Source organism: Cynocephalus volans, chromosome 3 (genome assembly GCF_027409185.1).
Source record: "Cynocephalus volans isolate mCynVol1 chromosome 3, mCynVol1.pri, whole genome shotgun sequence".
Lineage (NCBI taxonomy): Eukaryota > Metazoa > Chordata > Mammalia > Dermoptera > Cynocephalidae > Cynocephalus > Cynocephalus volans.
The window spans coordinates 107,775,424-107,789,597 of NC_084462.1; the positions used below are offsets into that span (position 1 = coordinate 107,775,424).

Below are 14,174 nucleotides of genomic sequence, written 5' to 3' on the forward strand. Positions count from 1 at the left end.
AGGTATGTCATTTGCATTTCTCTTTCGGCAATTAAATATGAACACAGCAGCCAATGTGAAAAATGCATGCTCTGTATTGGCTTAGAAAACAACAAAATGTTGTCCCCATGGAGAGATCTGAAACTTTGTATTAAACTTTTCTATCTTATCCCATCCCCAAGTGTTTAGGATTTAAATTGCTAAGGATTTATTAAGAATTTAGTTAATTTTGGGGTGGGGGGAGGAAGAGTCTGAGAGTGTTTCTTTTGCTTTTAATTACTTTTATAAAGAAAGATCTGAGACAGCTGACATCTTTCTCATCCTCTAAGTCTCCCTCGGTGATAAACAGGTTATCCCTACATAGGCAGGGATACAATGATGGCTCTGAGTTTAGGTCTTATTGGAAGTCCTGATCTGTACCTCATTATGAAACACTGTCATTGTAACGGGGTCAACTAACTCTCTGTTGTTCCCTTTGCATTCTCTCCAACCCTCTCTCCAGACACCACCTTTTCTCTCCTGGCTCTGTGTAGTAGTACGAGCCCACACTATCCATAGGCACTAGGGTTTGCTATTACATATAGAGTAAAGAGGCAAGATCACAGTGAGAAGGTGACAATTTAGGAAATACCAAAGAAAGGGAAGAAAGCAAAGCCATGAGCTATCTGAGGGAAACCTGTTTCAGGAGGAGAGAACAGCAAGTTTAAGTCCCTAAGGTGGAAGTGTGTTAGCCTGATGGATGGATAGTAATGTTGCCAGCTAGATGGAATGGAGAAATTAAGGGAGAGAGTTACAGGGGTTGTAATTAGAGAGGTAACAGAGGGCTGGATTGTGTAGGTGCTTTCAGGCCATTGTAAAGAGCTTGACTTTTTTGGTAAGTGAAATAAATGCTGTTGGAGAGTTCCAAGAAGAGGAGTTAGGTTTCCTGACTTATGTTTAAAAGGTATCATTCAGTACTAATTTTTGTAAAGCCCAATTTATCAATTTTTTCTTTCATGTTTCATGTGTTTTTTCTTTTGTTCTGGGAAAACTTTGCTCATCTCAAGTTTGGAAAGATTTTCATCTATGTTTTCTTCCAGAAGTTATATCATTATAGATTTTATATTTAAGTCTACAATTCATTTCCAGTTAACCTTCATGAATAGGGTAAGGTAAGATCGTTTGTTTTGTTCATATAGTTGTCTAGATGACTCAGCACCATTTCTTGAAAACACTTTTCTTTCCCCATTGGATTGTGCCCCACTCTGGTTTCTGTTGCTGTGACAGAATACTGCAGACTGGATAAATAATAAGGAAAATAAGGTTATTTAGCCCATGGTTCTGGAGGCTGGGAAGTCCAAGAGCATGGCATGGGCATCTGCTGAGGGACTTCGTGCCATGTCATAACATGAAGAAGGGCATCACCTGGTGAGAGGGCAGGAGCATTTGTCTCTCTTCAGGTCTTTCCTCCTCTTCTTATGATGCCACCAGGTTCTTCATGGGGTCCCCACTCCAATAACCTTATGTAACCCTAATTACCTACCAAAGGCCCCACTTTCAGTCAACATATGAATTTTAGTCAGATTTCCCATCCTTTTAATGCCGTCACAATGGCGAACAATTTCAACACATAAATTTGGGAGAGACACCTTCAAACCATAAAAGGTTATCTTAGTTGAACATTGTGTGAGTCTGTTTCTGTAATGCCTGTTTTGTTCCGTTGATCTACATGTCTCATTTTCATCAATATCAAATTGTTTTGACTATTGTTCTTTTTAATGGGTCTTGAAATCAGGTAGGATGAGTCTCCCAATATTGTTCCTTTTAAAAATTGCTTTGGTTGTTCTAGGTCCTTTGCATTTCTATATAAATCTTAGGGTCAGTTCATCAAATTCTACCAAAAAGGAATGCTGGAATTTTGAGTGGTATTGCACTGAACTTATAAAAAATAATCGGCGGGAGAACCACCATCTTAAAGCTACTGAGTCTTCTAATTCATGAACATGACATACACTTACATTTATTAAGCCTTCTTTAATTTTTGTCAACATTGTTTTGGACTTTTTGGGGCAGAGGTCTTGGACATTTCTAGGGAAAAAAAAATACAAGCCGCCAGCTAGGAGAACTACTTGAAAGGATTAACAGATGCTGTACACATAAAAAGATGCTGTACATCGGGGTCAACAAAATATGGCCCATGAGACAAATACAGCCATTTGCCTATTTTTATAAAGCTTTATGGGAACCCAGCAACGCACATTGTTTGTGTATTATCAATGGCTTCTTTCATGGTGCACCGGCAAAGTTGAGTATTTGCAACAGAGACTGAATGGCCCACAAGGTTGAAAATATTTACTATTGGACCCTTTTTGGAAATAGTTTGGTGATCTCTGTTCTACATATTTAGTCATCATGAAAATGCAAATTAATACGCCACTCCACATCCATTATGCTGGCTAAAAAGAAAAAGAAAACTATAGGAAGTGTTTACAAAAATGCAGAACAATGATCTACTTTAGAAACTATGTAAGGACATGTTCTCTTCAGTATGAAGGGCTCTCCCTGATGTGATGTTGATATGGATCCACATAGTGACTCAGCCTGAAGGTCAATTTCTGCCTCTGAAGGGACCCCTGGGCAGGTGTAGTGCATATTTTATATTTCAGGAGCCATCTGCTCTTCTGGTATTTCCAGCATCCCAACCAATTCCTCCAGATTTATCTGCGACACACCTCACTACAGAGCAGCAAGGGATTTATAGCTGACCTCGACAAGTGCAAAATTTCCTTCCATCTGAAGAAATCATTGTCTCAGAAGGAAGACATCCATCAGTTCTCTGATTGATGTAGGGGCTGCTGAACACAAACTTCTAAGAAGCTATAGGAAATTGTTCAGTGTAACCTCCGTATATGGCCACAAAGGGGCAGTGCTGCTGCAGAGAAGATTCAGGTTTGCCTTGTGTACAAATATTTGAGAAGTAGCCAGAGGTTATGATTAAAAAATTTAGTAAATTATGATTTTTTACTTTGCTTTAGTTTATAAAGATAAATAATGTTATCTGTATATCTAAGCATTCATGTACCTAAATAGTATTTGTGTTTATTCCAGTCTAATAGGGTTGAAAAAATCGACTTTGGAAGTCAACATTTTTTTTGATGATACATGTGCTACATTAATGCTTCTAACACCATTTATAATGTTTTCATCCATACACAGCCCAGCTTCCAGCCGCACTGAGTTACTCTGTATCTATAATTCTTACTAGGACCTACTGATGGTTTAAGGCCCAGTTCAAGCATGTCTCCCATCAGAACTCTTCTCTGACTTGGTCTGGAAGCAGAGTCCATCGATCTTTTCTTTATCATATGGTCCAGACACACAGGTCTCTATGGTGGGTTTAATCTAGCTTACTCGGTTATTGAAACTAGACTGACTGAAGATTGATGCTGTGTCTCTTCATGAATGAGGCCCAATTATTGCCCATTTAGTAGGCACTTAGTAAGTACTCAATAAATATTCATTGAAGACATGTATAAATTAATAAATAAATGAAAAAGAAAAAAACACATCAAAACTTAAACAATAAAAAATCCCTTTACTGTAGTAGAATGAGATTGGATTGTAGATTGAGGAATGTGGACCATTATCTCCTTTGGAGAGTGATTATCTTTTCCTTTGATTGTATTTGAGATAGCATCAAATACAGATGTAACAAAACCCTCTCTGTGCTTCAGGAGGGAAAAAACATGTGCTCCTTACATGCTTTTAACTTTTGTTATTTATAAGACAGATCACCCTTACTTTTAGGGATGCTTTGGAATTTATTTTCAATTTCTGCCTCTATGTCCTCCTTGTGTTAATATCAAAAACCAAAGTGACTATTCATACTTTTATATTTCATCCCAGACGATACAGAGAGAAGAAAATATCAAATGTTTGTTGAAACTCAGGATGAGGGCTACCAAAAATGCGGCCGTACTGATGGCCACGACCTCATATCTTCTGTAGTCTGCAGAATTTTTTAATCAGCTCTTACATATTTGAAGATCAAAGATTCTCCAGAACAGATAATTCTAGTACTGTCTAATTTCTTTTCCCCAAATATATTCTTAGAAATATTTAATTTACCTGTTCTGTATTTTAGAAGACATAAAAAGAAATTGAAATTGATTTAATTATTTTCTATTATATAGTAGAGTCATGTAAAATATGGGCATATCTGAAAGATTGTAAAAAATAATTAACTTTCCTGAGAGGAGATTAAATGTCCTCATCATAAAGAAATGATTAAGGTTTGTAAAGATGAATATGCTAATTACCCTGATTGGATCATCACAAATTGTATACATGTATCGAAACTGAAATTCAACTCTGTACCCCACAAAGTTGCATGATCAATACATTTCAGTAAAAAAAGAAAAGAAAAAATAAGTTCCCTGAGGACAAAGGGATATGTTCTCCGTGTTCTGATCCATGGCCTCAGCTTGTAATGAGATATAATGACCATTGTTCATCCTCAATAAACTTTGTTAGTATTTGTAATAAAAAAGAAATGCCTCTATACCTCCACTCTTGTGGCTGCGTGGGAGTCTCTCTCTTCCATCATTATAAAATAAGGTAGTCTCCACTGACACATCCAGCTGTCCTAGGGTGCAATTTTTAGTATTCTAGTAGGTTTAAGGAAAAGGTAGAGAGGACATGGGGAAGAAAAATGCTAAAGCGATTCTTATCCATGTGCAAGGAGGAGATTTCTGACTCCTACGAAATTTATTTTCAGCAATTTTAAGTTTGGACAAAATGGAGAATGTTCCTTTGAGAGAGAGCTCAAGTGAAAGCACCTGTGCAAAGGCGGGGCTGCTGAAAGAGTAAAGTGGGTGTGAATTCAGAGTCAGAGTTCCAGCTGGCTGGGAAAACTAGAAGACTACTTGAGTTGTCACTGAGCTCTGGTGCCAGAAGGAATGGACAAGATCCTGGGACCAACATTTTTAATTCTTTGGCTTCAACTAGGCTGTGAGTTTTGAATGAGAAACCCTAGGATATGTCATTAATTTGGGGGATTGAGAAAACTGAAGTACAAACTCATGCAGGTAGAAACTTTAAGAAAACATAAATCTAATGGCTTTTTATCTTTCCACGCAGGGGTGAGTGGCCAACAGAAGGAGAAAAGTGGCCAGCAGCAGGTGAAACAAAGTCCTCAATCTTTGATAGTCCAGGAAGGAGAGACTTCAATTCTGAACTGTACTTATGAGAACAGTGCATTTGACTACTTTCTGTGGTACCGGCAATACCTTGGCAAAGGCCCTGAGTTATTGATAGCCATACTTTCAGTTGATAATGAAAAAAAAGATGGAAGAGTCACAGCATTCTTCAGCAAAAGCGCCAAACACCTCTCCTTGCATATCATGACTTCCCAGCCTGGAGACTCAGCCACCTACTTCTGTGCAGCGAGAGCACAGTGCTCTCCAGGCACCCGCAGCCCATACCCAAACCTACAGCTGAGGCTCTAGTTATACCCTGCTGTGGAGGTTTACACTGGCACAGATGTAGACCAGTTTTCATTTGCCCATAGAAGTGATGAAATAAATGTATAAGTGCTAGCATGACAGTATGAGGGGGTGGTTATTAAAGTAAATAAAAGAAAGTTAATCATGTTAATGAATGACCAATTTGTAGCAAACTTCTCATAATGGTTAAGGTATTTGAAATTGTCAGAAGCATCCGACCATCTGGGGGCAACTGGGACATTTATGCATTGCTGGTGGAGTGCAAACTGGTATGAACACATTGGAAAGACATTTGGCAGTTTCTTATAAATTAATCTTAATCTATAACCAGGAATTTCACTCCTAAGTATTTACCCAAAAGAAATGAAAATATATACACACAAGGAGTTTTCTTTATAGCAGTCTTATCAATAATAGCCTCCAACTGGAAACAACCCAATTGTCCATTAACTGGTGAATAGAAAAACAAATTGTGGTATATTCCTATAATGGAATACTACACAGCAACATAATGGGATAAACTACTGATACAGGTAGCACATGATGAATCTCAAAACCTTTATGCTACATTGGTGAATAAACTGTGGTACACATCCATACAATGGAATACTATTCATCAATAAAGAAGAACGGACTGTTGATACACACGACAACTTGGATAAATCTCAAGACATTATGCTGAGTGAAAAAAGTCAATATCAAAGGTTACATGACGTATGATTACACTTATATAACATTCTAAAAATGGCAACATTATGGGGATGAGGAAAAGTCAGTGCTGATTGGAATGTAAACTGGGCGATCACTTTGGTACATTCTCATAAAATTAGACATACACCTTCTGCTACCCAAGGATTCCACATCAAGGTATTTACCCCAGGGAAATGAAAACCCATGACCACGAAAAGACTTGTACAAGAATATTCATAATAGCAATCAACAAGACAAAATACCTACAAATAAGAGATCGAATAAATTGTACTCTATACATTCAATGAAATATCAGCTACAAAGTGGATGGAACTGCTGATACACATAACAACATGGATAAACCTCAATTGCATAATACCTAACAATATTGCCAGACACAAAAGGGCATATACTGTTTGATTCCATTTATATGAAATTTTAAAATAGGCAAACTAACCCCTGGTGAAATAAAGCAGAACAGTGGTCACATCTGTGGTTTGGGAAAAGTTTGGGTGGGGCACAAGGGATCTTCTGGGTGAAGGAACAAAATGTTTTATTTCTTGATACGGGTGTGGTTTAAAAGGTTATTTGCAATTTTCAAAACTCTAAGTCTATACTTATGGCCCACTTATTTAACTGTATAATTGTACTTCAATAAAAAATAATAAGTACCAAAACAGAAACTAGTCAAACAGGAAACAAAAACAAAGTAATAAAAGGAAAAATCCAAAGCTGAATATTATTGAAAAATTTTTAAAAAGGTAAATATTTGGTAATGTTAATAATGGCCCCCAAAGATGTCCATGTTATAATCCCCAGCATCTGTGAATATGTTACTTTACATGAAACATTAGATTCCTAGGCCTGTGGTAACAAAGTACCTCGGACAATGTAGCTTAGAAAAGCAGACATTTATCATCTCACAGTTCTGGAGGCCAGAGGTTTAAATTCAAAGTGCTGGCAGAGCCACAGTCCTTGAGAAGGCACTAGGGAAGATCTGCTCCAGACTCCTCTCATGGTTTCTGCTAGTCTCAGGCATTCCTTGGCTTGTAGACGGTCATGTCCTCTCTCTGTGTCCTCCTATCTTTTTCCCTCCGTGTGTGTCCCTGTCTCTCCACCTGGCATTCTTTTTATAAGGACACCAGTCACATTGGACTGGGGGCCCACCCTTCTACAATATGACCTCATTTTTACCTAACTACTTAATTACATCTACAATGATCCTATTTCTAAATAAGATCACATTCTAAGAGATTCTGGAGATTAAGACTTTAATATATGAATTTTGTGGGGACACAATTCAACCAAATAACATGGAAAAACAGACTGCAGATGTGATTGACTCAAGGATCTTGAGATGGGGAGGTTATCCTGGATTATTTAGGTGGACCCAGTATAATCACAAGGATCATTATAAAATGGAGAAAGTAGAGTCAAAATGAAAAACAAACTAACAGGCAAAAATAGCAATGCAGTGCTGGAGTGAAGACAGCCTCAAAGCTGGAAAAGACAAGAAAACTGATTATTCCCAGAAGCAACCAGAAGGAACTCAGAACTTCTGGAACCTTGATTTTAGCCCGGTGAAACTGATTTTGGACTATGACCACCAGAAGCATAAGAGAATAAATTTGTGTTGTTTTAAGCCACCAAGTTGGTGGTATATTGTTACAGCAACAATAGGAAACTAATAAAAACAGTAGAAGAGGTTAAAAAGCAGCTATATCTAGAGATATAGGTAGACATTTTAAAAATTATTAAGAGAAAGTTATGTACAATTCAACCCAATAAATTTTAGAACTCTTAAGAAAAGAAACACTTGGATAGAAAAATATATACAACCAAAAGTAACTCAAGAAGAAAACCTAAGAAAAACTAAATAGATTTATAATCATTAAAATTATGTGATAAGGGCCGACCCTGTGGCGCACTGAGGAGAGTGCGGCGCTGGGAGCGCAGTGGCGTTCCCACCGCAGGTTCAGATCCTATATAGGGATGGCCGGTGTGCTCACTGGCTGAGCGCGGTGCAGACAACACCAAGCCAAGGGTTGTGATCCCCTTACCGGTCACAAAAAAGGGGAAAAAAATAAAATAAAATGAAAATAAAAATAAATTATGTGATAATTACACATAAAAATCCCTAGAGAATTAGTAATAAAAGAGAAATTTTTAACCCACATGTGTGCCTCATCTCAAAATTAAAAACAAGACACATACCAGGATATACTTGTAAACCATATAACCCAGAAAGTATTAGAAAATAAGGTCAGATAGGAAATTCCTAAGAATAAATAAGAAAAACATCCCAAATAAATATAGATAAGGATATAAGAGGCAATTCAAAAAGAGGAAATAGAAACTGGCAGTGAACACGTAAAACATCAATTTCCACAGTACTCAAAGAAATCAAGTTAAAAGAAATTACTATTTCATTTCTATCAGATCAACAAAAATTTAAATGTCTGATAACATTAGGTATTGATAGGAATATAGGGAGACGGGCTCTTTTACATTTCCAGATGGATAAAAATGACCACTCAGAGAGAAATTTATAAAACCACGTAGGAAAACAATTTGCCTAAACTAGTTAAGGAGGCAGAGAGGTAAGGGAGGAATTGGTAAAGGGACACAAAAAACAATTACATTGTATAATGTTGAATATACTCATTATCCTGATTTGAGCATCAAAACCGCACACAGGTATTGATGTTCAACTCTGTACCACACAGATATGTACAATCAACTATGATAAATAAAAACTAAATAAATAAGTAAACTAGTTATGAAAATACACATATTTAGAAACCCAGAAATTGCAATTCCTGATACCTACATTTTAAAAATTCAAATATGTGAACTAGAAGGAATTTATAAGGATTCTTACTGCAATACTTTAAAAATAATAAGTATTATCAACAGTGGAATGAAAAATTGTGGTTTATTCATGCAATGGAGATATGTAGCTATTACAAGCAAAGAAGTGGTTCTACACATGTATGCTTAGATGAACCTTAAAAATAAAACATTGAATGTAAATAGTAATTGTCAGAGTGATAAATACTGCATGGCACCATTAATGATAAATCTCAAAATACAGACACAATATAATGTATTGTGATATATATCTATAAAAGTAAAATTTCAAATGACATGCATGGAATCATCCCAGTAGTGGCTACTACTTTGGAAAGAGAAAAGAAGAAACGGGGGTTATTATTTTAGCTCTGTCTGAAATGTTTGAGAGAGAGATCTGTAGAAAACAATCCAAAATCAAATATGTATTTATTCTCATTGCTGGGTGCAAAAGTGTCTGCTACACAATTTTTTATACTTTTCCACATGAGAATTATTTCATAAATTTTAAGAAATATTCTTTAAAATGGATATCAACCAGCACAGTTTTTACTACCTCCACCAGTCCACAGAATGGATAATGGAATGTTTATTACCTACAAATTGCCAGGTTTATTTTCAGTAGGCCACATAAATGCTGATAAAAATTCCATTGGAAAAATATCTTAATTTGGTTATGGATAAAAGGAAGTTCAACCTGAAGTAAACAACACAGTGGCTCCATCTCTCAGTCCACAATGCGTACTTTTTCAATGCACAATAAGAGAAAGTAAAAAATAAAATAAAATAAAATAAAATCAGTTGGCTCTTAGCAATGGGAGATGTGCCCACAACATGTCAGTGTATGAACTCCTCCTGGCACTCAAACTATGTTTTACTTTCCTTTCCAATAGTTTAAAAAATTGGAGAAGAAATTTGGAATGGTATTTTTGTCTGATTGAAGTAGCTTTCATTGGACTGAAATATACAAGAGTAAAGTAGAATACAATGCCTAGGTTGGAATTTGAGGTCAGCATCAGAGCAGAGCCATTAACAAAGGATGTAAGGGGCAGAAGAATTGTGAGGATCTAGGAAACTCAGTAGTAACTCTGTGGCTTTACATGGTACGTGAATTTGGGATTGCTATAAAAGGAAGCAGGGAGAGTCTGAGGACAGTTTGCTATAGAATAACTCAATTATTCTCATTTGGGTTCTTATTCTTCCTGTGGGGAGGTCAAACAAAAATAATGTTTTGGAATGTGGTGAACTGACTTAAATTCCTTCACCAGATGAATTTTCACATAAACTAGCAATGAATCTTCATTCCTTCAAAGTCCTAAGAGGGAAAAATTTTTATTTTGAACAACATTTATACTATTAAAATTTTGGATATGTTTACTGTTAAAACAGCATTTTGTGAATGGTTTTGTCTTTCTGATAACTATAATAAGAACTGTAGATTTGCACTAAGCAATACACGTGTACTCATGACAACAACATGGCTGAATATTTGAATTTAGAAAGCCTGCGGTTTCATCCTTCTTAGAACTTCTAATAAAATTCAGCATAGGGTTACATTATTAAAAATATGGCTTTACTGCTGCTGCCATAAGCACTCCAGTACACAACTGGAGAGATCACAGAACTTGGATGCCTTTTTTGACCTCATTTTTCTGAGCAGATCCTTTGCTGCTGTGAAGTCACCAGTTCCTATGGTTTGATGAGTAAGTAGGAAGGAAGGCGATGATTTCTGGTTTGTCTCCTGTGGGGAAGCCAAGCATTGGTGAGCACGTTTCACATTAGAATCAAATTGAAGGCAAGAGAACAATCAAAAGAGGAACGAATATTTGCAATCACAACAATGATTCGTCATAAATTTGTTTCAGATAAGCCCCTCAGATCTTATCACAGATTTACTAAACATGAAAACTTTAAATGATCAATCTCCTTCCTATACTTCCTTCAACATTATGCTTTATGCTTGATCTTTATCAGATGTAATTTATTTGTCATTTGTCAATTAAACCACAAGAAAGGGAGAGAAAGAGAGAGTAGAACAGCAGTTACCACAGGCGGGGAAAGGGAGGAGCTGGAGGTGAGGGGAAAGGTTGGTAGACTGTACAAAGTTACAGTCAGAGAGGAAGAGTAAGTTCTGGAACTTTAGAGTGACAATAGCTGATAATATTGTACTGTATATTTCAAGGTAGCCGGAAAAAAGGATCTTGAATGTTATAACCACAAAGAAACGATAAATGTTTAGGTGATAGATACACTATCTGATCAGATCATTCCACGATGTATGCATATATTGAAACAATAAGCTCTACTCCATAAACATGTGCAATGAAAAAATTAATTAAAAATAAATAAATATATATAAGTAAAAAACAAAAAGTATATATCACAAGAAAAGACAAAACAGTTTTTAAGATGGGACAAATTTCCCAACCTAGATGTTATAGAACATTCAAACTTGACCCACCCAGATATCACATTACAGAGGCAGCTGCGCGACACACCTAAGGGACTTGCATCTGCATTGTCAGAACACAAAGCAGGGCCATTTCAACAAGAGGGAAATCCTGTCATCGTGCTGCTCCCCAAGCTGCCATGGACATTCATGAGCTCCATCTATTAGGTGCAAATAATTACAAACCAGGGCATCAGCTTCCTGTCAGCACTCAGAGGTGATATGGGACAGAGGAGGAGATGTCTGAAATAGTAAGAAACTCTCATTTCAACCTGTGTCAAAGAACTGAAACTGTTTTAGAGACTATTTATATAAACTTGCCTATGGTATCTTTTCTAGTCATCTATTTGCCTTTTGGCCCCTTTGTATTTAATTCATCCATTAAAACAATGAAACCAACTGGAAGATTAACAGCTACATTCCACATGATCATATAACAGCATACAAAAACCCAGCCACCAAGTTCTGTGGTGTTGACATGCACTAACTGCATGGAGCCTATAGATAATCACATTCTGTAAAAGTGGATTAGAGCACTGTCTCACAAAGAGACCTGGCATGCTTAGCATGACTTTAGTTTACAAATATGAATTTTTAAAAATACCCAGCCAGAATTTAACAAGTAAGACTGAATATTTTAGATCAGGAGGATAGAAAATGTGATAGAGCGTGTTTAGGATTCTACCTGTGAAGGCAACAGGACAAAATATACTGCTTTTCTTCAGTCTCGTAAATAAAACTCAATGTTAGGTTTCGAAAGAATAATATTTTATTCCTGTTACAAATCTGTAAAAACAGAAGGTGAACAAGGTTTCAGAATAGCTTCTGAAAGTCAGAAGGACATTATCATTTGATTTTGGAATATCTTTATTTATTGTAAAACTTAAGTAGAGCCCAGAAATTCAGCAATTGTATTGGATACGATTGCCTTTCAGAGAGAGCACCAAAGATCTGTGAGGGTTTTTGTCTGTGTTTTGGGGGAATTTTTTGGATTCTGGAGGGAGAAAAGCAAAAATATGCTAAATGAATGACCAGTAAGTAGATTCTGAGGAGGATCATGACTCATAAATTCTACTTTAAATGGGTCCCCAAAATTATTCCACTAAATAATTATTAACATATGCCAACTAATTCAATCTTTAATTTCCCTCACCTCCAACACTCAATACTAATTGATTTTTTCATGCTCCTTTATCAGGTGCTGACTAACTTAATTACCTGGCAAAGACAAGTAGAGAAAGTAAAGAATTGGGGTGAGCCAGACTTTTTTCTCACCTCTGCACAGACCATGTGGTCTGCGAATATAAGAAACCCAATTTCCTGAGAGAAGCAGTAGAACCCAGGAAGTAGGCACACACAGTGCCAGACACCGAGAGCTGAACTGAGCTTGAGGCAGAACAAAACAAATTTTTTGCAGGGGGATACGTGCCACATGCCGCTCTCCAGCCTGCCATGGGTGTTTGTGGCCTTCATCTGCTCTGGTATGGATGATTCCAAGAATGGTTATGAATGTTGAGGGTGAAAGATTTGCACACAGGCATATGGTAATTCACATGGACTTGAGGAGGAAAGGGGGATTGGAGAAACGCCAGCATATTTTCAATTTGGTTTGTCTTTGGGTCCAAATTAGTCTGATTCTTACAATATTTCATTTACTACATCAGAGGATCACATCTGTTTTCTGATTGTTCCCACAGGATCCAGTGTGGCCCAGAAAGTTACTCAAGCCCAGTTAGCTATATCTGTTCAAGAGACGAAAGCAGTCACCCTGGACTGTGTATATGAAACAAGTTACAGCACATACTACATTTTTTGGTACAAGCAACTTCCCAGTGGAAAGATCGTTTTTCTTATTGGCCAGTATTCTGCTAACGAGAATGCAAAGTCCGGTCGCTATTCTGTCAACTTCCAGAAAGCAGCTAACTCCATCAGCCTCACCATTTCAGCCTTACAGCTGCAAGATTCAGGAACGTATTTCTGTGCTCTCAGGGAACCCACAGTGTTGGAAGTGATAGTAAAGGCTGAACAAAAACCCCAGTGCTCCATAACAGAAAGCCCCCCGCTGCAGGAGCCAAGCTGAAATGCACACCTGCAGATCCCACACAAGAAATAGTAATGACTGTGGTTGTTTGATTTCTAGTCTGGATCAAAAGAATTAATTCTAAGTAAAACCGCCCTCTATCTCAATTGGAAACAGGTGTCTAGGGCAACTTACTGCTAATCCATTCTCAGTTTTGAATTTTTGACTTAAAATAGATCATACAGAACATATGTAAAGTTGCCTAAAGTTTTTAAAAACTTGCCCCATAATACTTTAAGTGGCTGTTTCACTTAAAAATGCTCACAGCACAAATCTGGGCCTAGTTATCTGGAATCAATATAAAAATCGCTTCCTTATTGCTTTCACCTTAGGCTTTGTGTCAGTTAGGTATAATCAGAGAAGCAGAACTACCATGATGATGTGGAATAATTAATTATTAGATTAGACCTCATACAATTGCTGGAGCTAGGGGTAGAATCTACACAAAGCTGTTGTCTTTGCACCTGGTGTTGAGCCTGAATTTACTATATGTCAGCTAGACTAATATTTGGGAGGAAAGTTAGATGAGGACAAATGCCCAGACAAACTGTGACTTAGGAAGGACATAGTGGAGCCCGTGATGACAATTGGAACACACAAGGACAAACTAGAACTTGTCTGTCTCTCACCTCCTTTAGTCTTA

At 37.0% G+C, this 14,174-nt stretch overlaps 2 gene segments (V, D, J or C); both read left to right on the forward strand.

The window, feature by feature from the left end:
- The first annotated feature begins 4,916 nt into the window (after positions 1-4,916).
- Positions 4,917-5,465, forward strand: LOC134372377 (T cell receptor alpha variable 23/delta variable 6-like). The segment is given in 2 exon segments: positions 4,917-4,968; positions 5,098-5,465. Coding segments are annotated over 2 exon segments (420 nt in total).
- Positions 5,466-12,883: 7,418 nt separating this feature from the next.
- On the forward strand, positions 12,884-13,531 carry LOC134372700 (T cell receptor delta variable 1-like). The segment is given in 2 exon segments: positions 12,884-12,932; positions 13,149-13,531. Coding segments are annotated over 2 exon segments (432 nt in total).
- Positions 13,532-14,174: the final 643 nt, after the last annotated feature.